The sequence below is a fragment of the Leptopilina heterotoma genome, unplaced genomic scaffold, assembly GCF_015476425.1.
Source record: "Leptopilina heterotoma isolate Lh14 unplaced genomic scaffold, ASM1547642v1 Lhet_232, whole genome shotgun sequence".
Lineage (NCBI taxonomy): Eukaryota > Metazoa > Arthropoda > Insecta > Hymenoptera > Figitidae > Leptopilina > Leptopilina heterotoma.
The window spans coordinates 319,443-346,493 of record NW_025110949.1 but is presented as its reverse complement, the minus strand read 5'-3'; the positions used below and the strand labels follow the sequence as shown (position 1 = coordinate 346,493).

General features: G+C 24.9%; 1 protein-coding gene across 8 annotated transcripts in view; it reads right to left on the bottom strand.

The window, feature by feature from the left end:
- LOC122502485 (disco-interacting protein 2) overlaps positions 1–27,051 on the bottom strand; it is a 97,557-nt gene that overhangs the window by 27,819 nt on the left and 42,687 nt on the right. For 3 of the 8 annotated variants that reach the window (XM_043612569.1, XM_043612565.1, XM_043612564.1), the window contains exons 3-5: positions 16,593–16,739; positions 10,472–10,609; positions 758–1,433 (exon numbers count right to left, since the gene is read on the bottom strand). In XM_043612569.1, coding sequence (XP_043468504.1) covers positions 758–1,433; positions 10,472–10,609; positions 16,593–16,739 — 961 coding nt within the window. The remainder of the gene's footprint in view (positions 1–757; positions 1,434–10,471; positions 10,610–16,592; positions 16,740–27,051) is intronic. The other 5 variants (XM_043612570.1, XM_043612567.1, XM_043612566.1 and 2 more) reach the window with 3 other exon arrangements.

The following is a 27,051-nucleotide window of genomic DNA, read 5'->3' as shown; positions in this document are numbered from 1 at the left end:
GAATTCATCCGAGGAATTCAATTAAAATCTATTTTGAAAATCATTGAATTTTTGTAAAGATTTTACTATTGAATTCCTGCAAAGAATTTTTCGATTTTTTAAAATTAATTGAATACTTGCGAAAAATTTTACTATTTATAAAAATAATTGAATTTTTTCGATGGATTTATTAAAATTTTAGAAAAAAAATTGAATTCTTCCGAGGAATTTAATTAAAATTTTGTTTTTGAAAATCATTTAATTTTTGTTAAGATTTTACTAGGATTTAAAAATAATAATCTAAGGATAACAAAAGTATAAACAAGACAACTTCAGAGTGTGAGGGACAAACAAAGTGAGTGAATAAAAAGCAATAAAAAGACATTCTATAGTTAATTATAGTTAATTATCAAAAGAAAAAATTACTACCGAAGTGAGGAATTATTAATTTAGTTGAAATTTCGTGATTTTCGAAAAATCCGTGAGAAGAAAATAACAAATTCTGTTTCCCCACGTTTTTTTTTATTTTAGGACTTTGGAGGGTTTGCTTGGGTTAAAAATAAACAAAAAAAAAATCTGTATCCTGAACTTTTAAAAGAAATTAAAAAAAAAAAAATTTTTCGTTGAATCAACTTTGGTAACTTCAGTTTCATCTGGTTTCATAATAAAATTGATAAAAACGTACATATGTGGCCACTCTTGTTGAGAGCGAAAGGATGTAAATATTTGGAAGAAAAATAAAAAGTAGAAGAGCGAGTTTTTTAAAGGCTAATCTTACCTTAGAATCGCGGCCTCGAGCGACCTTGGCAGTCCGGAGGCCACGGACATCTGCTCGCCGACCGCAGAGGTCATCGACCCGCCCTCGGGTTTGGGTGCGTTGGGGTCCTTGGGGTTGGCGGCGATCTCGAGCTCGATGTCGTCGTCCTCGTAGAACTCGGGCAGCGGTCGGCGCTTGGGCCGCTTGAGCGTGTTGAGTAGCTGCTGAATTTTAGCGGACACTTTCCAGCGGCCGGTGGTGCCGGTGTTGTTGTCCTCGACCGCGTGGTAGCGGTTGACGTGGTCGGCGATGACGGGCCGCCGATTCTGCGTGGTGTGCGTGACGTCGGGCGGCTGCACCAGGTTGCAGTAGGCGTGCGGCGAGTACTCGGCGATGTCGGTGATGTCGGCGGGCGGGCGCCTGGCCGGCGGTCTCGGCGGCGGCGGAGTGTCGCGCGCCGACCCCGTGCTGCTGGTGTCGGAGAGGCCCGTGCCGCTGGGGCCGCCCGCGCCCGGACTCTCCTCCGTCACGACGCTGTCCTCGTCGCTGCTCGAGTCGCCGACCCCTCCGCCGTCGCGGCGCTCACGCTCCGGACTCCGCGCCATCACGGACGTCCTCTTCGATGGCATCGGCAGCGAGGGCTTCGGTCGGCTCTGCATCGCCGCCAGCGCCTGCTGCACAGCTTCCTGGCGCACCTCTGAGGCAAAACATTATACTTTTATAATCAAAACAAATATTTGTAGCTTGTACCCTTCACTCAGGAGTTTCACATCATCATCATCGTCATTATCATCAACAACAACAGAAGTATCTAATACTTTCAAGAATTACGGGGACTCTTCAAAAAGAACTGGAACAATAGTTATATTTTTCTTGAACATTCCAATCATACCCACGTGAAAAAATACCTCTGGTTTTCTACAAACAATGACTAAAGATCTGTGCAGATAAGAAATTTTTTCAAAAAGGTTTGGAGGCGCATCAGTATAAATATATTCCATTTAAATAACTTCTCGTTTTATATGATACCATTAGTTCGAATATTTATTTCCGACAATTTCCATATAGCTGAATTTAAAATTTCCGAAATTAAATGAATCCCTATTTTTACACGCAGCAACAACGAATTTCAATTTCAATTTCAATTCAAAAGTTTTTATTTAAGAAATAATCTAATCGAATCTTAATTTAAGGAGGTTCTGCAGCTGCTACTTTTGAAAAAATCGATTTTCGATAAATTTTCATCGAGAAAATGTTTCTTTTAAATCTAAAAATTTCAGAACCTTTTGCCATGTCTAAAAACGAGAATTCAGGGTTGCCACAAAAATTTAACTTTTCCCTGATTTCCAGACAGAATTTTGACTTTTACCCTGACCCTAAAGAATATTCTGATTCACTCTAAAAATTATTAGATGCTCAAAAAAATTTTCTATTACATTTATTTACAAATTTCTTCAATAGTCAAATTATTTGAAAACATTAATAACTTCTTTTTTAAATAAATATTTAATTTTTATTTTTCCATAGGAATTAATATTCTTCAAAACATTCAAATTCAAACCTTTTTGAAATTCAACAACTTATAAGAATATTATTACAAAACATGAAGAAATGGATCACTCCGAGTCTTTGACTCGGAGTGCTCCATTTCTTTATGTTTTATAATAATTAAAATTGACCGAGTGACAAAATCATTATTTTATTATTATAAGAATATTGTTACTGTAACTTCTTCAAAATTATTTTCATCATTTCAATTCAATTGAGGAGTCAGTTTTCAAAACCTGATAAATCAAAATTTTTTCATTTCGAGAAATTTAAACAAATGACAATTCTCACATAACCATTAAAATTAACTTAAATGCATAAAAATTGTAACAAATTATTCATTTTTGAATATTTTTTCTGTTTACAACGCTCTGTTTGTAATTAAAGTTTATTGTAATAAGAGAATTTAAAGGTTGTGGTTAATTTTTTTAAATAAAAAAATTAAACATCATAAAGGTTAGGAAAATATATTTTTTAAATTGTAAATTCTTTGGTAATAATTTTTTTATTAAATTGAACAGTGTTAAATTGATTTTTAAGGGCATTTGAACCATGATGACGTCACAGATTTAAAACTAATGCTTTGCACAAACTGTGACGTCATCAAGGTTCAAATCCCCTTAAGGATTTTAATATTTTCAATTTGTGTTTATTTAAATTTATTTGATAAATGAATTTATTAACTGTTGAAAAATTACTCCTCAATTATTATTTTCTATAATTTTCAAATAAAATTCTTCTTTAAATCAATTACATCAATTATACAATTAAACTTTTTCAAAAAAAAAAAAATTAATTCTACAGAATTATTAATTAAACGTACGAAAAAATAATAATTGAATTCTACGAGAATTCAATTATTTAAATACAAAAATAAATAATTTATTCAATAATTGAATGTTTCTTAAAATTTAATATTTTCGTATTAATAACTTTTGAAAATATTTAATTTCTTTTAAGGAATTTAATTAAAATTTTAATGAAATTTATTATATTAAAGAATGGTGTATAACAATTTTTGAAAATAATTAAAAACTTATTGAAGAATTCTATTAAAATTTTTAAAAATAATTGAATTCATGAGAAGAATTTTATTAAATTTTGTTCAAATAATTGAAATTTTGCAAGGAATTTTATTAAAATTTTTGACAATAATTTGATTCTTGAAAAGAATTTCGCTATCTATTTATAAAGATAATTTAATTCTTGACAAGAATTTTTTTAAAATTTTGAAAATAATTTAATTTCTGCAAAGTATTTTATTATTTTTCAAAAGAATTGAATTCTTGTAATTAATTTTTGATATTTATTAAAATAATTGAATTTTGAAAAAGAATTTTATTAAAATTCCTTCGAATAATTGATTTTACGGGAAGAATTTAAGCGATTTTGTTGTTCACCAATTGCAAAAAAAATTTTGCTATTATAAAAATAATTGAATTCTTGACGAGATATTCATTAAAATTTATAAAAATAATTGAATTCGTGCAATTTTATTAAATTTTGTTTAAACAATTGAAATTTTGCCAAGAATTTAATTAAAATTTTTGACAATAATTGAATTTTTGAGAAGAATTTTGATATTTATCAAAATAATTGAATTTTGGAAAAGAGTTTCATTAAAGATCCATAAAATAATTGATTTTATGGGGAGAATTTTTTTGGTTATCAAGATAATTTAATTCGTTTGCAAAATTACATAAAAATTTTTGGAAATAATTGATTTTCTGCGACGAATTAAATGTTATTTATGTAATTATTTGAATTATTATTGCAACGAATTTTATTATTTTATTGAATTATTGAATGTTTCTTAAAATCGAATTCTTTCGTCAAGTTTTAATAAAATTTTTAATAATAATTGCATTTTTCAAGGAATTTATTTAAAATTGAATTTAAAATATTTGAAATTCTGCAATGAAAATAATTGAATTCGTAAATGAAATTTTATTATTTATGAAAATAATTGAATATTTTCGTAGAATTGTATCAACAAGTTTTTTCTATAATTAAATCTGTTGATAAATTTTATGAAAATAGTAAATATTGAAAATTATTAAATTGCGAAAAACTTTAGAAAGTAATTGAACTTTTGCAAAGATTTTTATTTAAATTTTTGAAAATAATTGAATTTTTTTTATTTATTTGAAAATAATTGAATTCTTGGGATGAATATTTTTATTCATGAAAATAATTGAATTTTGTAAAGAATTTTATTAAAATTCCTAAAAACTTATTGAATTTTTGTGAAGAATTTTGTTATTTATCAAAATAATAAATTGCATTAAAACTTTTGTGATAATTAAATAATATTCAGAAAAATTCATTCTTGACATAAATAGAAATTTTTATTTGAAGGTTTTGTATTAGAATTAGTGGTAATTCCATAGTTTACGAGGCAAACAAAAAGGACACCAAAAATTCTGAATTTTCTTATGAATTCTAAAAATTTAATTTTCTCCAGTTTTATTTAAAATAAATATTTAATCCTTTGGTATTTAATTTACAATAGGAATTAAAATTTTAAAAATTTAAAATTCAAACCTCGTTTAAATTCAACAATATTTAAGATTTATTATTATGAAACATGAAGATATCGTTGACTCCGAGTCGAGATTATTTGTCAAACATTATTGAACTGCTTGTAATACTTGACAAGTATGACATTGTTTGCATATTTTTTTAAAAAAAAACTTGATCAGAGTTATATTTTTCAACGTGGGTATATTCTTGTAGAAAATTGGAGGATTATTGTAAAAGAATTCTCGCAGAACATTGAAAAAAGATTTTTATCAGGTGTTCAAAAAATTTGACGCATTACGAAGCAATGAACCTAAACAAACATAAAATTGTAAGTTATGCATAAAAAGGATTAACTCTCATAAAAACAACTTGTATTTTACAAGTTTAATTTGTAATGTTTTTTTTTTTGTTTTTGTTGTTGTTGTTGTTTTTGTTTAGGTGCCTATTTTTCGTAGCGCGACACAAATATTTTTTGAGTACTGCAAACATTACTACATTTTGCTTTTGATACTTTTTGATGGATATCCCTCCAAGAAGGAACACTAAAAAAATGTGTCAGTTTAGAGCCGATTTTGGGTATTAAATGGGTTAAATTTGGGTATTAAATTATATTAAATATTTGGTTCAATTGTAATACCTGAAGTCGGCTCCAAATTGACACTTTCCTTACAGTAAGAAGATAATGATTCAATGTCCAAGAGAATACCTTTACAAACCTATATACATCTGGAAAGAAGATTTCAGAGAAATACTGAAAATTTGAGAGTAGAGAGAAAGAAAAAATCATTCTGTTTAAAATTAAGAGTGGAGGGGGGCATGAAATATAACCCCCCTGGCATGATATCGACCAGATTGGAAACCCCTGAGTGAGAGTGTTAAGAATGCAAGAACACATAAAACGCTCACACGTACAAGATTATGTAGCATAAACTATAAAACGAGCACACCTCTGACCTTTCTCTTGCATTCCGGCTTTCGCTGTGATACCTACGTGCAGCTTTGTTCTATTTCATTAAGAGCTAATCGCTGGCGCTAGATGTGAATATTCTTATCAAACGTTACGCACATTGTGTCAATTTTAATCTCTATTGTTCAATATTCGCTTTTCAGCGTGCATTCTTTAAGTCTTTTCAATATATTATACGTGTCTTCGTTATTCAGACTGATGAGTCATGTCGCTGACAAATAATGCGCATATTAAGAACAATGGTTTCTATAAGAGGAGACAATAAAAATATTACGGAATAATTACCGTTCAATATACGTGTAGATTAACGCACAATTAGGATAAAATTAGAAAAAAAAGTCGTGCAACATCGAAATGCAATTATACACTTACATAATGCAAGAAAAAAGTGATAAAATGAGCATGCGGTATAAATATATATCTAAAAACAATGAATTACGTGTGGGAGATAAAGGAAAGAATGATCGAGGTGATATTGTCAATATTTCTTTTATTATACTTTCTTCCAATATCAATATATACTTTTTTCAAGGTATATAAGTTTAATAAATAGAAGTGTCGTAATGATTTGCAATTTATTTCTTGTTAAAGTTGTAACAATAAAACTAAATAGATCTGACATTCTTTTTCCTCAGGTTCGATTATGTTGCTTGATTTTATGTATATAATCACGGTACTTGAGCGGAAAAAAAACGGAACGTGATCGTGGTAGATGTTTATTACTAAACCGATCTAGTTTCATTACCATGAAATCTCAGAATGGACTTCAAATTCAAATTTACCTAATTTAACGGCAATGACATCATTTTTTTTTTCATCTTTATTGACCCACTAATGTTGCTCTTAAAATTTTTATTATTGCCTTCAACAATATTAAAGTCAACATAAAATTAAAAGCATTAAAAATTTAAAATATAATAATTCAAGTCCTACCTGAAATACTTGTTTCTTGTTTTATAAAATATATTCCAGATATGTGTAAAAAATAGAAACAAATGAGAGGTAATAATAAAAATACTCAGTTGATTCTTAAATAATTTTTAATTCTTTCTATTATTAAGGATCATCAACGCTAAAAATAATTTTCCCAGAAATACGATTTACCTTAACACCTATTCATTTTTTTCGATATCAGTTAACAGGAATAAGTTAAATTTTCCTTTTTATTCTTTTCATATATGTAAAAGTGAGAATATGAATTAAAGGGTAACACAGGCTTCGCAGTGCCCCTAAAAAGTATTTTAGGAGAAATAGGGGATTGCAAATTAAAAAATAGGGGACTTTTAGAGGACCATAAAAATTGGTTAAATAAAGATAAAAATATAATTTATTTATACAGGGTTGCCACAAAAATTTAACTTTCTTTTTCCCTGACTTTTCCCTCATTTCTAAACACAACTTTGACTTATATTTTTCCCTGACCCTAAAGAATATTCTGATTCACTCTAAAAATTATTAGATACTCAAAAAAATGTTTTATTAAATTTATTTACAAATTTCTTCAAAAGTCAAATTATTCGAAAACATCAATAGTTTTATTTAAAATAAATATTTAATCATTTTTTTTCATTAGAATTAGGATATTCAAAAATTTCAAATTCAAACATTTTCAAATTGAACAACTCATAAGAATAATATTATAAAACGTAAAGAAATGGATAACTCCGAGTCTTCTACTTGGATTGATCCATTTCTTTATGTTTTATAATAATTAAAGATGACCGACTGACAAAATCATTAGTTTATTATTATAAGAATATTGTTACTGTAATTTCTTCAAAATTATTTGTATCATTTCAATTTAATTAACATTTTCTAGAATTTTTAACTAAAATTCTACTTTCAATCAATAACATCAATTATTATAATTCAATTAAACTTTTTCAAAAAAATTAATTCTACAGAATTGTTAGTTAAAAGTACGAAAAACAATAATTTAATTCGAGAAATCAATTATTTAAATAAAAAAATTAAATAATATTGAATGTTTCTTAAAATATAATTTTTACGAAGAATTGTATTAACAACTTTTGAAAATATTTAATTTCTTTTAAGGAATTAAATTAAAATTTTAATGAAATTTATTATATTAAAGAATTTTATAACAATTTTTGAAAATAATTGAAAACTTTTTGAAGAATTTTATTAAATTTTTGAAAAATAATTGAATTCCTGAGAAGAATTTAAATAATAATTTTTGAAAACAATTGAATTGATGAAAAGAATTTTATTAAAATTTTTGAAAATAATTGACTTCTTGAGAAGAATTTAAAAAAAATTGTTGACAATAATTTAATTCTTGAGAAGAATTTCTCTATCTATTTATAAAGATAATTTAATTCCCGACGGGAATTTTTAAAAAATTTTGAAAATAATTTAATTTCTGCAAAGTATTTTATTTTTTAAGAATTGAATTCTTTTAATGAATATTGATATTTGTCAAAATAATTGAAATTTGGAAATGTTTCTTAAAATTGAATTCTTTCCTCAAGTTTTAATAATAATTGCATTTTTCAAGGAATTCATTTAAAATTGTATTAAAAATATTTGAAATTCTGCGATGAAAATAATTGACTTCGTAAATGAAATTTTACAATTTATGAAAATAATTGAATCTTTTCGTTTTTTTTTGTTTTTAAAAATAATTGAATTCTTGTTATTCCTGAAAATTTTTAAAAATAATTAAATTTCTTTGAAGAATTTCTTTACTTATGAAAATAATTGAATTCTTGGGATAAATATTGTAACTTATTAAAATAATTAAATTTTGTAAAGAATTTTATTAAAATTCTTTAAAATTTCAAAATAGGGTACGTTTAGGGGCAAAGAATTTTATTTAAATATTTGAAAATAATTGAATTTTCGGCTGAAAATTTTGCTATTTATAAAAATAATTGAATTCTTGACGAGATATTCGTGAAAATTTTTTAAAATAATTGAATTTCTTTGAAGAATTTCATTACTTCTGAAAATAATTGAATTCTTGGGATGAATATTGTAACTTATAAAAATAATTAAATTTTTGACGAGATATTCATTAAAATTTCTAAAAATAATTGAATTCGTGCAAAGTATTTTATTAAATTTTGTTTAAATAATTGAAAGTTTGTGAAGAATTTAATTAAAATTTTTGACAATAATATTGAATTCTTGAGAAGAATTTTGATTTTTATCAAAATAATTGAATTTTGGAAAAGAATTTTATGAAAAGTCCTTAAAATAATTGATTTTATGGGGAGAATTTTGTTGGTTATCAAGATAATTGAATTCGTTTGCAAAATTACTTAAAAATTATTGAAAATAATTGATTTCCTGCAACGAAAAAAATAGGGAAAATTTAGGGTAAATTTTCAAAATAGGGTACGTTTAGGGGCCAAAATTAAAAAAAAGGTATTTTCAGGGAAATAGGGGACAGACTGTGAAGCCTGAGTAACATAAAATTTACAATATTCTTATGTACCAAAATTGCTTTCAAAAATTTGCAAATAGGCCTCAATTATTTTCTCAAATAATGGCAACTATGCTATGATTGTGCTCTTAAAATGTTTTTATGATTTGTATTTATATTTGTTCTTTTACTAACATTAATATTCATAAAAAAATATACTTAATTTTATAAATGACTTTATAATTTGAAACTTTTTTTTAGCACAGATTGTTGTAGTTGCGCCTTCAACTACCTTCACCTACCTTCAACGTAACCATACCTCATGAAACTATATCAAAAGCGAAGCACATTCCATTTAGTTGCGCGGTTTTTGTTTCGTTTAAATAGATTTTATAATTGAACCCCTTGATGCAAGAACCAGACGCAGCACATTGAAATTCAATAATCTATGCCTGGGTCTTGCATCATAGGCGTTCAATTTTAATATAAGTATAACAACCAATTTTCCAAAAAAATATTTTATAAAAATCACACTTATTTATGGTGATATGGCAACATAACACTTATTTATGGGTTAATCTTCAAACTTTTATGCGACTAAGGAATGTTTCTCAAGTTGGACCCACATAAAAATGATATCTTAAATATTGTACTTTACAAAGAATTGAATTATTTGTTAAAAACCGATGTAAAAATGCAACAAGTTTATATACCGCAGACATGCAATGATGCAATATCTACTAACATTCTTTTCCCTTGAATGCCCTCTTTTATGATTAACTATATCGGAAGTATTCCATTTGTATCAACTGTTGCAGTTAGTCTCCCCTACAGCTTGTCAAACGGAGAATAGTGGTTTTCAGAAAATTCCATTCTCATTCCCGTTAACTGATCGAAACAAAAGAGAAAATAGGGGTTGGTGCTACGTAATCATTTCGTTCAATATTCCTATACTTGAAATATCCCACAAGTCTTTTCCATATTCTAAAAGGAAACAATCGCAAGGCTTTTAAATTTCTATTATCAAATATGTAATATTTCTTCCTATTTTCTATTTTGAGATTCTTTCTATTTTGAGATTTTGGTGAAATTTAGAAACAGTCGCAAAACAAAAAGTAACTCTCTATTCAAGAAAATTAATCAGTAGGTTGAGAAACTTCAATCTTCTGATTCTGTTTGTTCACTGAGTGAGAAATAGAGATAAAAAGATGGGTACAAGAAAAGTTTTTCTTGCTTACGCCGAGAAAAAGAGTAGCTATGATGGGACGTAGAGCATTTTCTCTTGATAACCAGTGATCGTTATACTCACCAGAGTGATAGCGGCTTTCATTCCGCGTGAGTCTGCGATTCCCACGTCTGATGGCTGCCGAATTCGTGTTCCCGATGTTCCCCGTGGAGCCGCCAGTTCCTGGGGGACTGACGATCCCTCCAGGAATCATCCGGCCTCCTGCATGCAACAACAACACAGCGACACATAGACAACAGCTATTCGTAGTTATGGCAAATCAAATGTTGAAGCGATTTTATTTTCAATTGTATTTCATTTTTTCTACCAAATCACCAGATGAAGCTTGCAGCATTTCACCAAGACATTCATTCATTTCTTTAGTTTTTATAATGATTCTATTAATCCCCTCATGCAAAGTATACAAGCCGTTAAATATGAATGTTATGGAGAACTTCAACATTTTCTTTTCTCGAAATAATTTCCACTTAAGGAAAAAGACACGCGACCCAAACATATTATACAATTACATATACTCATTGACAGCTAACATTTGCATCATCCGTAATTCTAAAATCAAATACGAAGGTCTATAAAATTATGACTTGCGTAAAGTAATAATCATTCATTTATTATTTATTAATGAATTATTAAGGTATGATTAAGAGTAATGATTCTTGGAATTGTATAGAATCAGTTAGAACGATTTTATAAGATCGTTTTGAAACAAGTTTAGCTTTAATGGCACATCATGAAAATCCAGAAGTAAAGTTAATTACTACATCCTACTTAAAGTAAGTGTGTTTTATTTTTATTTCCCTCAACTTCTCTCTTTCTTCGTTGAGTTAAAACCGCAATGCCAAGTACGTGGTGTGTATTATGGAGAAAAAAAGGTAAAATGGAACCCGAGGACAAGGTGAGACGTTAAGTATTTAACAATGACAACAACTCTCGTACAACTCAGACGAGAATGGCTCTCTCGAATATGAGAGCCTATACGTATTTTCAGTTCCTGGAATATTTCCTCATAAATTCCACCTGAGGAAGAAAGTTATTCAAAACTTAAAGCAAAAATTATCGATAAGTTTGGTAACAAAAAGACAATTTTTTAAAAACGAACAGGAGTAAAAACAGGAGTACAAACAGGAGTAATCCAGTTAAAAGAAAACTAAAGGGGAATCAAAAAATAAGGAGTTATGAAGACTAGACACATAAACATTACTTCAAAACAAACATAATTATGTATTTTATAAGCATTTTATGAGTAAAACTCATTTCATATCACACTAATTTTCACTTTTAAATATGTTCGTGACGTAAGTGGGTAAAGGTTTAAATAAAATTTCTACGGATCAAAAGCAAAAATGTGAAAATCTAATAGCGGGTATTGTATAATAGTAAGCGGTTTTCGAATTTGTGGAAAAAAAACGAAAAACACAAAAAAAAACTTCTACACACTAACACAACACAAAGGGCAAACAGAAGAAGATACTTTGATTCTTTCTGGGACAAAATAATATGAGTCGTTTTCATACAGTTTTATGTAAAAATTTATTCAAAATTCATCTACTAAAGGCTGATAGTGTCAAAATGTGAACAGTGTTTAAAAAATCTCAAGAACACTTCCATTGATATAAAAAAATAGTTGGAAAAAGTTTGAAAACTACAGAAGAATATATTCTCTGAAAGTCACGTTTCTGATAAACGAATTGAGAGCAATTCCCACCATAAAATTTTTTAACTCATATTACATTGTGGAATAATTTATCAGAAGAAAAATATTTTCTGAAGATACAAAAAAGCAGTACTTTTGAGTTAATAATTTAAAAAATACATATAATTTATTCATTATTTGAAGATTAGGAAATAAGAAAATATTCTATTCGCTTTGACATTCAGCTTTGATTTACTTAAAACAAATTAATTTTGTTTTAATCAAATTTTAATCGTAGCAATAATTTCTGTAGTTCAAACACAAATAATATTTACTTAATTGACACTGTAAAAAGAAAGGTACTAATTTAGTACGAATTTTGGTGCTAAATCGTAATTTGGTTCTACTTTAATACCAAAATCACACAGAAAAAAATGTGTTAAATTTGTTGCGTGTACTTTTCAGATGGTGTTGTTTTAACACAATTTTTGTGTTATTTTAACCCCATTTAAAATGTATATTAATTTAACACCTTCTAGTGTTAATTTAACACACTCTAGTGTTATTTTAACACCAATGTAGTGTTACAATCACACAGTGTCGGTTAAAAATTTTGCGTGTTGTTTTAACACTACTTTTAGTGTTAAAATAACATTTCTTTTTTCCTGTGCAGCTCTAATTTAGAACCTTTTTTTTACAGTGATATATTGTAATTTTTTAAATATTATTTACTATTTGTTAATTATTTTATTTATTTAAAAAGAAGATTTTAAATAAAAAAATAAATTTCAGTGTAAAAAGCATTTACATAATAACAATCGTAGGTAATGAACAAAAAAAAAAAAAAAAGAAAAGAGGTCTCTTACCTGGAACTACCGCATTGACAGATAGGCACAAAACATGACTTAATTTGAGTTAATTTAGAGCTAAATGTCACAAGTACAGTACCGCTGGAAATTTATTGTGCGAACGCTCCATTTTTAATCCTCAATTTATTATGAAGGCAATTTTACATGAAATTATCATTTCCAAATTCAATTTTTATTCTAAATGGTAGAAATCCTTCTATAGTGAATCTACTTTTTAAGCACATTTTATTTAAAACTATAAATTAAATTTTTCATAACTATAAAATATGAATATATCAATAACTCCGAGTCTTTGACTCGGAGTCATCGATTTCTTCATGTTTTATAATAATTTTCGAAAAAGTTCTTTGACAATTTTCAAATTTAATTTTAGGAAATTTCAATTATTCGTAAATTCTTCAATTAAATTTATATTAAAAATAAAAACTTCAAATAATATAAAAAAATCCGCAATTAAAATTTCTGTAAAAAAATTAATTCCACAGAATTGTTAGTTAAAAATATGAAAAATTCAAATTTTCCAAGATTTTCCTCTAAAACTTTTTCAAAATTCAATAATTTCTGAAAATTTATGCTCTAATGTTTTTAATATTTAATTATAATCTAAAATTTTAACTGCAATAAATTTTTTTAAAATTTAATTCTTATAAAGAATTTTATTAATAAATTTTTAAATAATTAAATTCTTCTGACGAATTTTAATAAAATTTTTAAAAATAATTGCATTTTTCAAAACCTTTGATGAAATTTGTATTAAAAAAATAATTGAAATTCTGCAATAAGTTTAATTATTTATGAAAATAATTGAATTCCTAAAAAGAATTTTATTAAAATTAATGAAAATAATTAAATCTCTGTAAAAAATTTTATTATTTATGAAAATAATTGAATTACTGCGAAGAAATTTATAGAAAACATTATTTGTAAATAATCTAATTCCTGTAAAATTTTTATTATTTATGAAAATAATTAAATATTTGTCTAGAATTTTATCAAATTTTTTTTTAAATAATTGTATTCTTTCGGAAAATTTTACTAAAATAATAAATATTGAAAATCATTTAATTGAGAAATTGTTTTGAAAATAATTGAAGTTTTGTCAAAAATTGTATTAAAATTTTTCAAAATAATTGAATTTCGGAGAAGAATTTTAATATTTCTGAAGATAATTGAATTTCTAAAAAGCATTTTATTATTTATGAAAATAATTGAATTCTTGCGAACGATTTTATTAGAATTTTTTCAAATAATTGAATTTCCAAGAAGAACTTTATTACTTTTAAAAATAATTGAATTTTAGTGAAATTTTTATTATTTTATGAAAATTAGGTTTGCGTAGAAATATTATTAAATTTTCTTTAAATAATTGAATTCTTTTGAAATTTTTTTTAAAAATTGTATATATTAAAAATCATTGAATTGAGGAAAGTTTTTGAAAATAATTGAAATTTTGCCAAGAAATTTATTAAAATTTTTGAAAATAATTGAATTTTGGAGAAGAATTTAGTTATTTATAAAGATAATTGAAATTTTCACGAGAATTTAAGAAAATTTTTGAAAACAATTGGATTTCTTAGAAGAATTTTATTATTTGAATAGATAATAATTGAAATTTTGACGAGAATTTTTTAAAAAAATTTAATTTTACAGAATTGTTAGTTGAAAAGTATGAAAAATTCAGATTTTCAAAAATTTTAATTTGAAACCTATTCAAAATTCAATTTTTTCTAAAAATTTACGCTCTAATGCTTTTAATATTCAATTATGGCTAAGAAATTTGTATAAAATTTGTAAATAATTGAATTTCTGTGAAATTATTATTATTTTGTGAAAATAATTAAAGGTTTGTGTAGAATTTTATTAAATTTTTTTAAATAATTGAATTCTTTTGAAAATTTTTTTTAAAATTGTAGATATTAAAAATCATTGAATTGAGGAAAGTTTTTTGAAAATAATTGAAATTTTGACAAGAATTTTATTAAAATTTTTGAAAATAATTGAATTTCGAAGATGAATTTAATTATTTCTAAAGATAATTGAAATTTTTACGAGAATTTAAAAAATTTTTGAAAATAATTGAATTTCTTAGAAGAATTTTATTACTTTTGAAAATAATTGAATTTCTACAATTATTTGTAATTTCTCTAAAATTATCCAAATTATAGAAGAATCATTCATTTGAACTTTTAAAATTTTAGGACAATAATTTGTTTATTTATTATTTTTTTAAAATACACCCTATCTTCTTCTAAAATTACTGTTTTATATAGAAAAGTCAGAATTGAAGTTGTGCAAAATTAATTCTTAAAAATATTAGTTACAGCTTAAACCATTTAAAAGATATCAGCATTTTAATAATTTTGAGCTATTGTTGTATCTTAAAAATATACTAATTGTTTTTGTTGTATCTTACAAATAGACTAATTGTTTTGGATAAAAAATTTGATTTTCTGAAACTATATACCAAAAAAATACTAAGTTTCATTTAAATCGATAAGGGTGCTCCGAAAAAGTTTAATTTTATTATGAAAAGGCACATAAAAGGGTACTTCAAAAAAATTCTGGAAAAATGAAAACTTTTTGCTCTTATAACAAGTTGAATTAAGCATTACTATCAAAATGTTTTTTTTGTAAGAAAATGTTATGAATTTTCATATGTAGTCAATTGAGAGCACATCATTAACACTAAATTCCTATTGTATAAATGTAAGAGAACACTTAATTGACATAAATTTCCTATGAATGCAGGAAATTTTTGTGATTATTAGCTGTTATTAGTTATGAACCTAATAGAGTTATGAGTTTTTCTGAAACTGTACCATGTGTCTCACAAATAATACTAAAGAATACTGCACTCCAAAAAAAAGTAATCTCATATTTAGAGGAAAAATCCTCTGCTAATATTCTCTCAATTTTTCCTCTTAAAACAAAAAGTATTCCATTTGAATTTAGAATATTTTTATTCTTTGGTTAATAATAAAACAAAACAATTTTTTTGAGGTTCTGACTAGAAAATTTCTCAAAATTAATAGAAAAAATTTTTGCCCTAATATAGTGGGATAATTAGCTGATAATGGCAATTGTTTTGTGTCATCTGTCATTGCTGTAATCCAGAAATTAAAAGTCCAGGAAGAAAAAATTTGACAGTTTGGTTTTGTCAAATTTATTCAACTATTTGAGATCTGCTATTATATCCATATTAAGGTCATGTTCTTTAGTGGTCACGTGTCCCCTATGCTTTGGAGCACGTTGTGATTGATTAACATAAACTGAAGTCAAACCAGTAAACTGTAAAAGTAATGAAAAGAAAATTTTACAACAGATTATAAAGTTCTCTTGCTGTGACATTTTACTAGCTACACAATAAATATCTAGTTCGATAAATTAATACCAATTCAAGGAAAATAAAAATTCTCTTGAATAACCAATTCTACAGTTAAGAAGTGTACCAATTTACTTGAGAAGTAAATTATATGACTATGTAATGAATTTGAAAAATTTCCCTCTTTTTACTGCTTTTTATCTTGAGAAATTGAAATTTCACTAATAAAACAAAACTGAAATATTTAGATTATTCTTTTTTTTTTAATAATTAGGAGAAATTCTTGTGAAAAAAGGGTCACTGACTCATAGAATTTTGCTTTTTGATTGAACCCAGAAAGAGGGGCTCGAAACACGCTACCTGAGTGATAGCGTTTCTCGGAGTGAGTGACACGACGTTGCGTACGCCGTGCACGTGGTTGCGGGCGTCCAGCACCACCACCTCCACCGCTCCCGAAACCCGTTCTATCCGCCTCACAACTTCCACCACTTCCAACGTTTCCACTCCCTGTGGGTGGCATGCATGCACAGCCAGAAGAACAAAAAAATACATTATTTCTTTTTTTTTTACTCTTTTTTGTCACGTAAACATCCCCCCCCCCCTCTCATATAATAAAATAAAAATAAACATTAAGTAGAGTGCTTATGGATATTCATAAAAAAAGGGTGGAAAAAAACTTCCGACTCATTATATGTATAGGTACGCATAGCACTCAACAATATTCTGTATACTTGCTCGCAGGCATATTAAATCATGTCTGTTATTTTTAAAGCTAAGCCTTACAAAATAATATAAAGAAAAGAGTATGATTATTAGATGCAGTAGACGTCGTTTCATATATTACTAAGCCACTGTATGTTCTTTTTTTTGCGACAGTTTTTCTATTTTTTAGTTGAAAATCAACTATCAACACGTCATTAAATAAATTTTATGATTACAGCAGGGTTCGAATGGTCTTTAAGATTAAAAACAAAAGTCACAACAAAAGTCACGAAAAGTCGCATAAATGTTCCGAAAAAGTCGCACGAAATTTTAGAAAAAACGCCAAAAAGGAAACACGAAATTGTCAAAATTGTTTTAAAAAAATCACTTTTCTCGACAACACATACTTTAATATCAAACAATCCAGAATACTTTAATAAAATTTAATAAAATTCATAGCCAAATTTTAATTAGGTATTTTTAACATTTTTTAAAAAAATTCTCATTAAAATGTCAATTATTTTTTTAGATAATAAAATTCTTCTGTAAAATTCAATTATTTACAAAAAATTTTAATAAAATTCTTGTCCAAATTTCAATTATCGATATAAATAATAAAATTCTTTTCTGAAATTCATTTATTTTCAAAAGTAATAAAATTCTTCGCAGAAATTCAATTATTTTCAAAAAATTTAATAAAATTCGTTACAACAATTCAATTATTTTTATAAATAATAAAATCCTTCTCAGAAATTCAATTATTTACAAAAATAACAAAATTTCTTACAGAAATTCAATTATTTTTTATAAATAATAAAATCCTTCTTAGGAGTTCAATGATTTTTAAAAATTTTAATAAAATTCGTTGCAAGAATTCAATTATTTTTATAAATAATAAAATCCTTCTCAGAAATTCAATTATTTTTAAAAATGTTAATAAAATTCGTTGCAACAATTAAATTATTTTTAAAAATTTTAATAAAATTCGTTGCAAGAATTTAATTATTTTTATAAATAATAAAATCCTTCTCAGAAATTCAATTATTTTTAAAAATTTTTATAAAATTCTTATGAAGAATTCAATTATTTTAAAAAATAACAAAATTTTTTACAGAAATTCAATTATTTTTAATGATTTTAATAAAATTCGTTGCAAGAATTCAATTATTTTTATAAATAATAAAATCCTTCTCAGAAATTCAATTATTTTAAAAAATAACAAAATTTTTTACAGAAATTTAATTATTTTTAATGATTTTAATAAAATTCGTTGCAAGAATTCAATTAGTTTTATAAATAATAAAATCCTTCTCAGAAATTCAATTTTTTTCAAAAGTAAGAAAATTCTTCGCAGAAATTCAATTATTAAAAAATTTTTTTTTAATTCTTCTTGTAATTTCAATTATCTTTATAAATATCAAAATTCTTAGGCAAAATTCAATTATTTTTAAGCATTTTTTAAAAAAAATCTGTTCAAAATTTCAATTATCTTTATTAATAATAAAATTTTTGTGAAAATTTCAATTATTTTTATAAATAATAAAATTCATCCTAGAAATTTAATTATTTTCAATTTTTTTTAAATTTCTCGTCAAAATTTTAATTACCTTTACAAATAATAAAATTCATCCTGGAAATTTAATTACTTTTTAAAAGTTGTGATAAAATTTGTGCAAAATTAATTATCTTCAAAAGTAAAAAAATTCTTCGCAGAAAGTCAATAATTTTCAAAATTTTTTTTTGAATTCTCCTCACAATTTTAAGTATTTATAAAAATTTTAATAAAATTCTTGTCAAAATTTCAATTATCTTTATAATTAATAAAATTCATCCTAGAAATTCAATTATTCTCAAAAGTAACAAAATTCTTCGCAGAAGTTCAATTATATTTAAAATTTTTTTTTTAATTTCTCGTCTAAATTTTATAAATAATAAAATTTATCAGGGAAATTTAATTATTTTCAGAAGTTCTGATAAAGTTCTTTGCAAAATTCAATTATCTTCAAAAGTAAGAAAATTCTTCGCAGAAATTCAATTATTTCCAAAATTTTTTTTTTAAATTCTCATCCAAATTTCAATTAATATCTATGTAAATTTCAATATTCTTCTGCAAAATTCAATTACTAATGTTTTATAAATTTCTTTCCAATAATTCAATTATTTTCATAAAAAATAATTAAAAAAATTTTTTTTTTATAAAGTCTTATAATATAAAATAATAATTTATAAGTTGTTAAATTTCAAAAAAGTTTGAATTCGAATGTTTTAAAGAATTTTAGTTCCTATGGAAAAATAATAATGAAATATTTATTTAAAAACGAAGTTATTGATGTTTTCGAAAAATTTGAAAGAAATTTGTAAATAAATGTAACACAACATTTTTTTGACTAAAACTTTTTCCTTTAATTTTCTAAAAATTTAAAAACTTTCAGTCGCATTTTACTAAAAAAAATCTCGAAAAAGTCGATTAGTCGTATTTTTTTTTACAAAAAAGTCGAGAAAAATTCACATTTCCTTAGAAAATTCGAAAAAAAAGTCGAAAAAGTCGCAAAATGCAAATTTGCTAATTAAGAGTGAATTTGAGTTTGATTCGAGTGCAAAACTCGACTGGAATTTTGAGCAACTGATGTGACATTTTTTTATAATACTTATACAATGTACTGAAATTGGACAGTTGCTCAAGAATCTTAAGGTAATCCAATTTAAACGCATCGTTGACTAATGAACATTTAATGAGATTAATTAGAAAAAAATTCTTTACTCGTCTTACATGACAAGAATTCAGATTAAATTCTTTAATTTACATTTCTTTCATTTAATTTTATGCAATTTCTAGAAAAATTTGTAAAACCATACCTAAATTAGATAGTTTATCGTGAACAACACTCAAGATTTCATTCAAAGAACTATTTGTCGTATAAATTTTTCTACATGCTAAAAAATGGTTGAATAATAAATTCAGCTCATTAACCTCGAGTGGTTAATTAATTTAATTAAACATTAACTTGATAAATTTTGGTCGGAGCAGCTATTTCTATTGAACAACGTAACTAAGTGGTAAACTTGTAACAAATCTACATGTTGAATGGCTTTTTCGATAAGTTTATTATTTATTCATTAATTCATTAATTCATTAATATTTCAATCCGGAAATTTTTGATGATTCAGGAATAATCTTTTCCACGTACAGTTTGAAAATATGTTTCTGGGAAAAGAATTTGCGACTGCAGAATACTGCGACGCAATTATTATTTTCTTTTCTTTACCAAAAAAATCTTATAAACAATCAACTGTACGTGAAAGAATTTCAATATAAAATTTTAATTTCTTTCTTAATTTCATTCTTTATGAAATCGAATCGACCTTTTTTGGAAAACCTGAAGAAGATTAATTTTTTTTAAACAAACGCTGTAGAGAAAATGTTGAACAAACAATCGAAAACAAAACAAAACAATCGAAAATCGAAAACTAAATAATCTAAAAAATAAAATTAGGTACAGGAGAAAATGAATTTGATCTCGAATTTGATGTAGAAACTATTTTTGAATGGAAAGAGTACAATTTTTTTCCATCACCTAATGAATAGAAAGGCAGCAAAAAGTTTATTGGTTCGAGAAAATTGTTCTCTCAATGATTTTTAATGACCTCTTGTCGATTGAAAATCCAAGAAGGACAATAATAAAAGGCCAGCAACAAACAATTTAACTTGATCGCGATTTCCGTTTCTCAGCAAAAGTAAAGCAAAGCAAAAGCAAAGCAAAGCGTCGTGAAGGTTTCGTGTCGAGCCACCCAGAAAATTGTCTCATTCGCCTCGCTTCTTGGACAATGGCAGATGCAGCGCAAAGTAACGAGGAATAGAGCAGGACTCTAGCTCTAGGATACCCGGAAGCAACTCTTCCGCGTCGATGTGCAGTTACCTGCCGTCAGATATACTTACAGTATTTGAGAGAGGAGAGAAGCAAAAGCCAGTCAGTCTTAATGCAGCAGCAAACATGAAGCTGACCGGTTTCATATAAAGCATTCCATATGCTTATAGCCAATACATATAAATTTCTGATATTTGCCTGATATCAGCTTCTATTCACATAATCCGAATGATCACCCCGAGGGACACTGCGCACGATACGCCGCTATATTCTCGCAGCGGAAACAATGTTGCCATAACGCACAGAAACCGTTTCTCATTCTCTTCATGCTATTGCCATTATACTTTTTCATCTTTTTCATGTTTGTGCAAATTACCGAATAAAAATCGTACCGTTAGCGATTAAATATTACTCAATCGTCGTCACACTGTAAAAAGAAAGGTACCAATTTAGCATTTTGGTACTAAATCGTAATTTGGTTCTATTTTAATACCGAAATCAGGTTCTAATTTAGAACCTTTATTTTATAGTGCATCATTTATTTAGCAAACAACAATTTCAATAAATAATCTTTTATTATTGTCGAGATCTATATACTAGCTTCTCAACTTTATTCAAGGCACGATTTCCACGGGTTTGTTGAATTTCATGAAAATTAATGTTAGAAAGCGAAAAAGCGAAAGGATGTCTATTCTCTCTGTAATTCCCGACAAACTCAACTTTTAAATGAACAGACAAAAACCAAAATACATTTGGTCGAAATCGACAAATCCTCGTGATTTAAAGATACAAATATAAACATTTCTAAATTGTAAACAACACCTTCTTTTATTGAATATTTCCCCACAATTTTCCTTGTAGAATTCTAAGACTTTTTCGACTTTTTTCACATTTCAAATTCCCTGACTTTTCCAGGTTTTCCAGGTTAAAAAGCGGAATTTTTCCAGGTTTCTAAAACTACATATTTATATTTTACAAAATTAAATAATTCGAATAAATTTTTACAAATACATGAAACTTTTATATATAATACTGTATTCCGCATTGTTATATTTATTTTCTTTAACGTTTAGAGGGCCGGTAAATTTACACAAATTTTAGTAGTTTTTTATTTGAAAAAATGTCAATTTGATAAAAAAAAAGTTCGTCTAAATCTTCTTGAAATTAAACAACTTATAAAAAATTGTTATAAAACATGTAGAAATCGACCACTTCGAGTCTTCGACTCGGAGCAATCGATGTCTTCATGTTTTATAATAATTAAGGATGACCGATTGATAAAATCATTATTTTATATTATAAGAATATATTGTAACTGTAACTTATTCAAAATTACTTTCATTACTTTCATTACTTTAATCACTTCAATTCAATTATTGTTTTCCAGAATTTTTAACTAAAATTCTTCTTTAAATTAACTATTTTTAAACCCATTGAAGAATTTTAATTAATTTTAATACTATTTTAAAGAATTTAATCGGAAAAATTCAATCATTTTCACAAATAAAGTTTTTCACAAGAATTCCATTATTTAAAATAAAATTTTCTTAATATTCATTATATTTCGAAAAAATTTAATTATTTAAAACAATGTTCATAAAATTCTTTGGAAGAATTCAATTATTTTCAAAAATAACAAAATTTTTCACAGAAATTCAATTATTCTTTTTAAACATTTTAATAAAAATTTTCCCAATAATTCAATTATTTTCATAAATAAGAAAATTCTGAGGAATTTAATTATTTTTTTCAAATATTTTAATAAAATTGTTGGATAGAAATCAATTATTTTAAAAACAATGTTAATTGAAATTTTTTTGAAATAATTCAATTATTCTTTTAGATTTTAATAAAATTCTTACCAAGAATTCAAATATTTTCAAAAATAACAAATTTTTGTACAGAAATTCAATTATTTTTAAAAGTTTTAATAAAATTTGTTGCAAGAATGCAATTATTTTTAAAAATAATAAAATCCTTCTTATAAATTGAATTATTTTCAAAAATAACAAAATTTTTTTTTCAGAAATTCAATTATTTTTATAAATAATAAAATGCTTCTCAGAAATTCAATTATTTTAAAAATTTCAAAATTGTTTACAGAAATTCATTTATTTTAAAAAAATTTTAATAAAATTCTTATAAAGAATTAAATTATTTTCAAAAATAACAAAATTTTTTGCAGAAATTCAATTATTTTAAAAATTTTTAATAAAATTCGTTGCAAGAATTCAATTATTTTTATAAATAATAAAATCTTTCTCAGAAATTCAATTATTTTTAAAAATAACAAAATTGTTTACGGAAATTCAATTATTTTTATAAGTAATAAAATCCTTCTCAGAAATTCAATTATTTTTAAAAATAACAAAATTGTTTACGGAAATTCAATTATTTTTATAAATAATAAAATCCTTCTCAGAAATTTAATTATTTTAAAAATTTTTTAATAAAATTCGTTGCAAGAATCCAATTATTATTTTCAAAAGAACAAAATTTTTTACAGAAATTCAATTATTTAAAAATTTTTTAATAAAATTCGTTACAAAAATTCAATTATTTTTATAAATAATAAAATTGTTTACGGAAATTCAATTATTTTTATAAATAATAAAATCCTTCTCAGAAATTTAATTATTTTAAAATTTTTTAATAAAATTCGTTGCAAGAATTCAATTATTATTTTCAAAAGAACAAAATTTTTTACAGAAATTCAATTATTTAAAAATTTTTTAATAAAATTGGTTACAAAAATTCAATTATTTTTATAAATAATAAAATCCTTTGCAGGAATTTAGTTATTCTTAAACATTTCAATAAAATTTTTATGAAGAAGTCAATTATTGTCAAAAATAACAAATATTTTTACAGAAATTCAATTATTTTTAAAAATTTTTAATAAAATTCGTTGCAAGAATTCAATTATTTTCAAAAGAACAAAATTTTTTACAGAAATTCAATTATTTCAAAAAATTCTTATAAAATCGTTCGCAAGATTTCAATTATATTCATAAATAATAAAATGCTTTTTAGGAATTCAATTATTTTCAAAAAATTTTAATAAAATGACACACAGACATTCAATTATTGTCAAAAATTGAAATAGAATTCTTTGTAAAATTTAATTATGTTTCAAAAGTTTTTGTAATTCAATGATTCTTAATGTCTACTATTTTCGTAAAATCTCCAAACAGAATTTAATTAGGTATTTAAAAAATTGTTTGTAAAAATCTTTGTAAGAAATTAAGAATTAAATTCTTTTCATGAATAATAAAAATTTCTCAGGAATTCAATTATTTAAATTAGAATTTGCTTAAAATTAGTTGAAAAAAAATCAATTATTTAAAAATTTTTATAAAATTCTTTGAAAGAATTGAATTATTTTTATAAATTTTTGAATTATTTGATTAATTATAAAATTCGTTGTAAGAATTTAATTTATTTGGAGGATAAGAAAGAAGTAAATATTTTCGATGAAAATTAGGAAAAAGTCATGAAAATAAAATATAGAATATTATAGTCAGCTAATTTTTTACTACTTTTTTTAGTTTGAAAGCTACTTTTTGATAATATTTTAAAATTAATTATCGAGTGCGAAGTCTGTTATCACGTTAAATCATTCAGTTCCAGAGATATTTGCTAATTTATTGTTCAATGAATTCCTTTGTAATAAAAAAAGTACTTGTTTTTGAATATACAGTCTAAAGAGGTTGGTGAACCAACGAAACAATAAAACATTCACCTTTCTTAAACCACTTATTTTACTTCGAATACAAGAAGAGAAAAAATTACACAGTAATCAACTGTTTGGTGAAACACGATATTTTTATCAAAACTTATAAGCAAAAGAAAGCAACAGTCTCTCAAACCTAACGAACCTAACAAAACAAACTTGAAGTTCTCTTTTCAAAATCTCAATTACGATATACACTTACCAGTAATAATGGTAAAAAAATCTAGTAACCTGAAGAGCATCTGTAAATGTAAAATGAAAAACCACACAGAATGTTTCGATTACATGAGAATTTTTGTAAAAGACATCAGCTGCTAAGTAATTTGAGAGGGAAATTTTGCAAGCAAAGTGCTAAGTGAGGTTGATTTACGCGTGGCTGATTTTCCATCCGATAGTTGTGCCGAGGCAAGTCAATGATTTGTTGGCTTTTCCGATAAAATACAAACGACATTGGCTTGTGCCACTGCTAATGTCATTTTACCGTAGGGAGCGATAAGGCAACTCGGATGTTGAGGCAAAAGTTTTTCCATGGTTTGTGCGTTGCTTACGGCATGGCAGATGCTCTCTGAAGCGTAACGGGGTTTTCTTGAATGTATATTGTACCTACGCACCATGCAAAAGCACGCTCTCGATATTTTTCTCTAAACCGCCAAGTTTTGCGCTATACTCGGCGCTATATAAAAGCGTGCGTGTGGTTTCTTGTTACAGATGCATGAAAGCAGGCGTTAATAATATCGACGATATAACATCGAGATATCAAAGTCCAAATGCATATAATGTTCTAGAATTTCAAATTCAATTTTCATATTCAATTACACATTTAACGCTCTCTTTCATTCAGTTAAACAGATAGTCAATTTCATAATCAAGATGAATATTTCGAGACATTGGAAAAATACAAGAATTTTGCAACAAGAAATTAAACCACAATCAGTACTGTGTAACATCATCATCATTACAAATACACGTGTCAACTTTTTGAACCGAACACAAATATATGTATTTTCCACTAGACTAATACACTAAAAAGAATTTATTTGATTCAAATAACCGATTAATTGACTATTATCAATTAAATATTTAATTGAATTAAATAATATTTATTGGAGTCAATTAATTCAATTCATATTTGCTTCAAATACTGAAATTATTGTTTCAAATACCATTTAATTATGACTCTAATAAATATTATTTGATTCAATTATTAAATATTTAATTGATAATAGTCAAGGAATCGGTTAATTGAACCAAATAAATTTTTTTAAGTGTATAACAATAACAGGCTTCGTACTCGATAATTAATTTTAAAAAAAGTAGCAAAAAGTAAACAAAGACTGAAAAAATATTAAAAAATAGATATCGAAAAATTAAACTTGACTCAATTCTCTTCCATAATTTCTAAATGAAATTACATTTAAAAATAGAACATTTCTTTTCAAATAAATATTTAAAATACCTATAAAATTATCCACGAGAATTAAAATATTTTAAATGATGTAAATATAAATGCTTTTTTTGAAATTTAAGAATTTAACTATTTCTAAAAATTACAACTGTAATTCTTCTAAAATTTAATCATTTTTTTCTTGACATTTTTACATAAAATTATTCAAAACTTTATCAATCAAATATAAAAAAAAAACTTAAATATTATTAGTTTTACAACAATTAAAATTACAAAGTTCTTCGAGAAATCAATTATTTAAATAGGTATACAAAAATAAATACTTTACTGAAAAAATTGAATATTTGTCAAATTTTATTAAAAATAATTGAAATTAAATTAAATTAAGTTAATTTAGTAATTGAATCCCTCTGTGAAAACTATATTTCTGAAAGTAATAAATAAAAATGAAAAAATAAATTTTTTAAAAATACAAATTCAATTGCTTAGAAGAAAATTTAAGTTCGTACGTGGAATTGAACAATTTATTTATTATTTATAAAAATAATTAAATTCTTGCAACGAATTTTATTAAAATTTTTAAAAATAATTGAAGTTCTGTGCAAAAATTTGTTATTTTTAAAAATAATTGAATTTCTGAGAAGGATTTTATTAATTATAAAAATACTTGAATTCTTGCAATAAATGTTATTAAAATTTTTGAAAATAATTGAATTTCTGTAAAAAATGTTGATATTTTTGAAAATAATTGAATTCTTGCAACGAATTTTATTAAAATCTTTAAAAATAATTGAATTTCTGTAAAGAATTTTTTTTTTTTATTTTTGAAAATAATTGAATTTGTTGAGAAGGATTTTATTATTTATAAAAATAATTGAATTTCTGAGAAGGATTTAATTATTTATAAAAATAAATTAATTCTTGCAACGAATTTTATTAAACTGTTTAAAAATAATTGAATTTCTGTAAAAAATTTTGTTATTTTTGAAAATAATTGAATTTCTGATAAAGAATTTTATTATTTATAAAAATAATGAAATTCTTGCAACGAATTTTATTAAAATCTTTAAAAAATAATTGAATTTCTTTAAAAAATGTTGTTTTTTTTTAAAT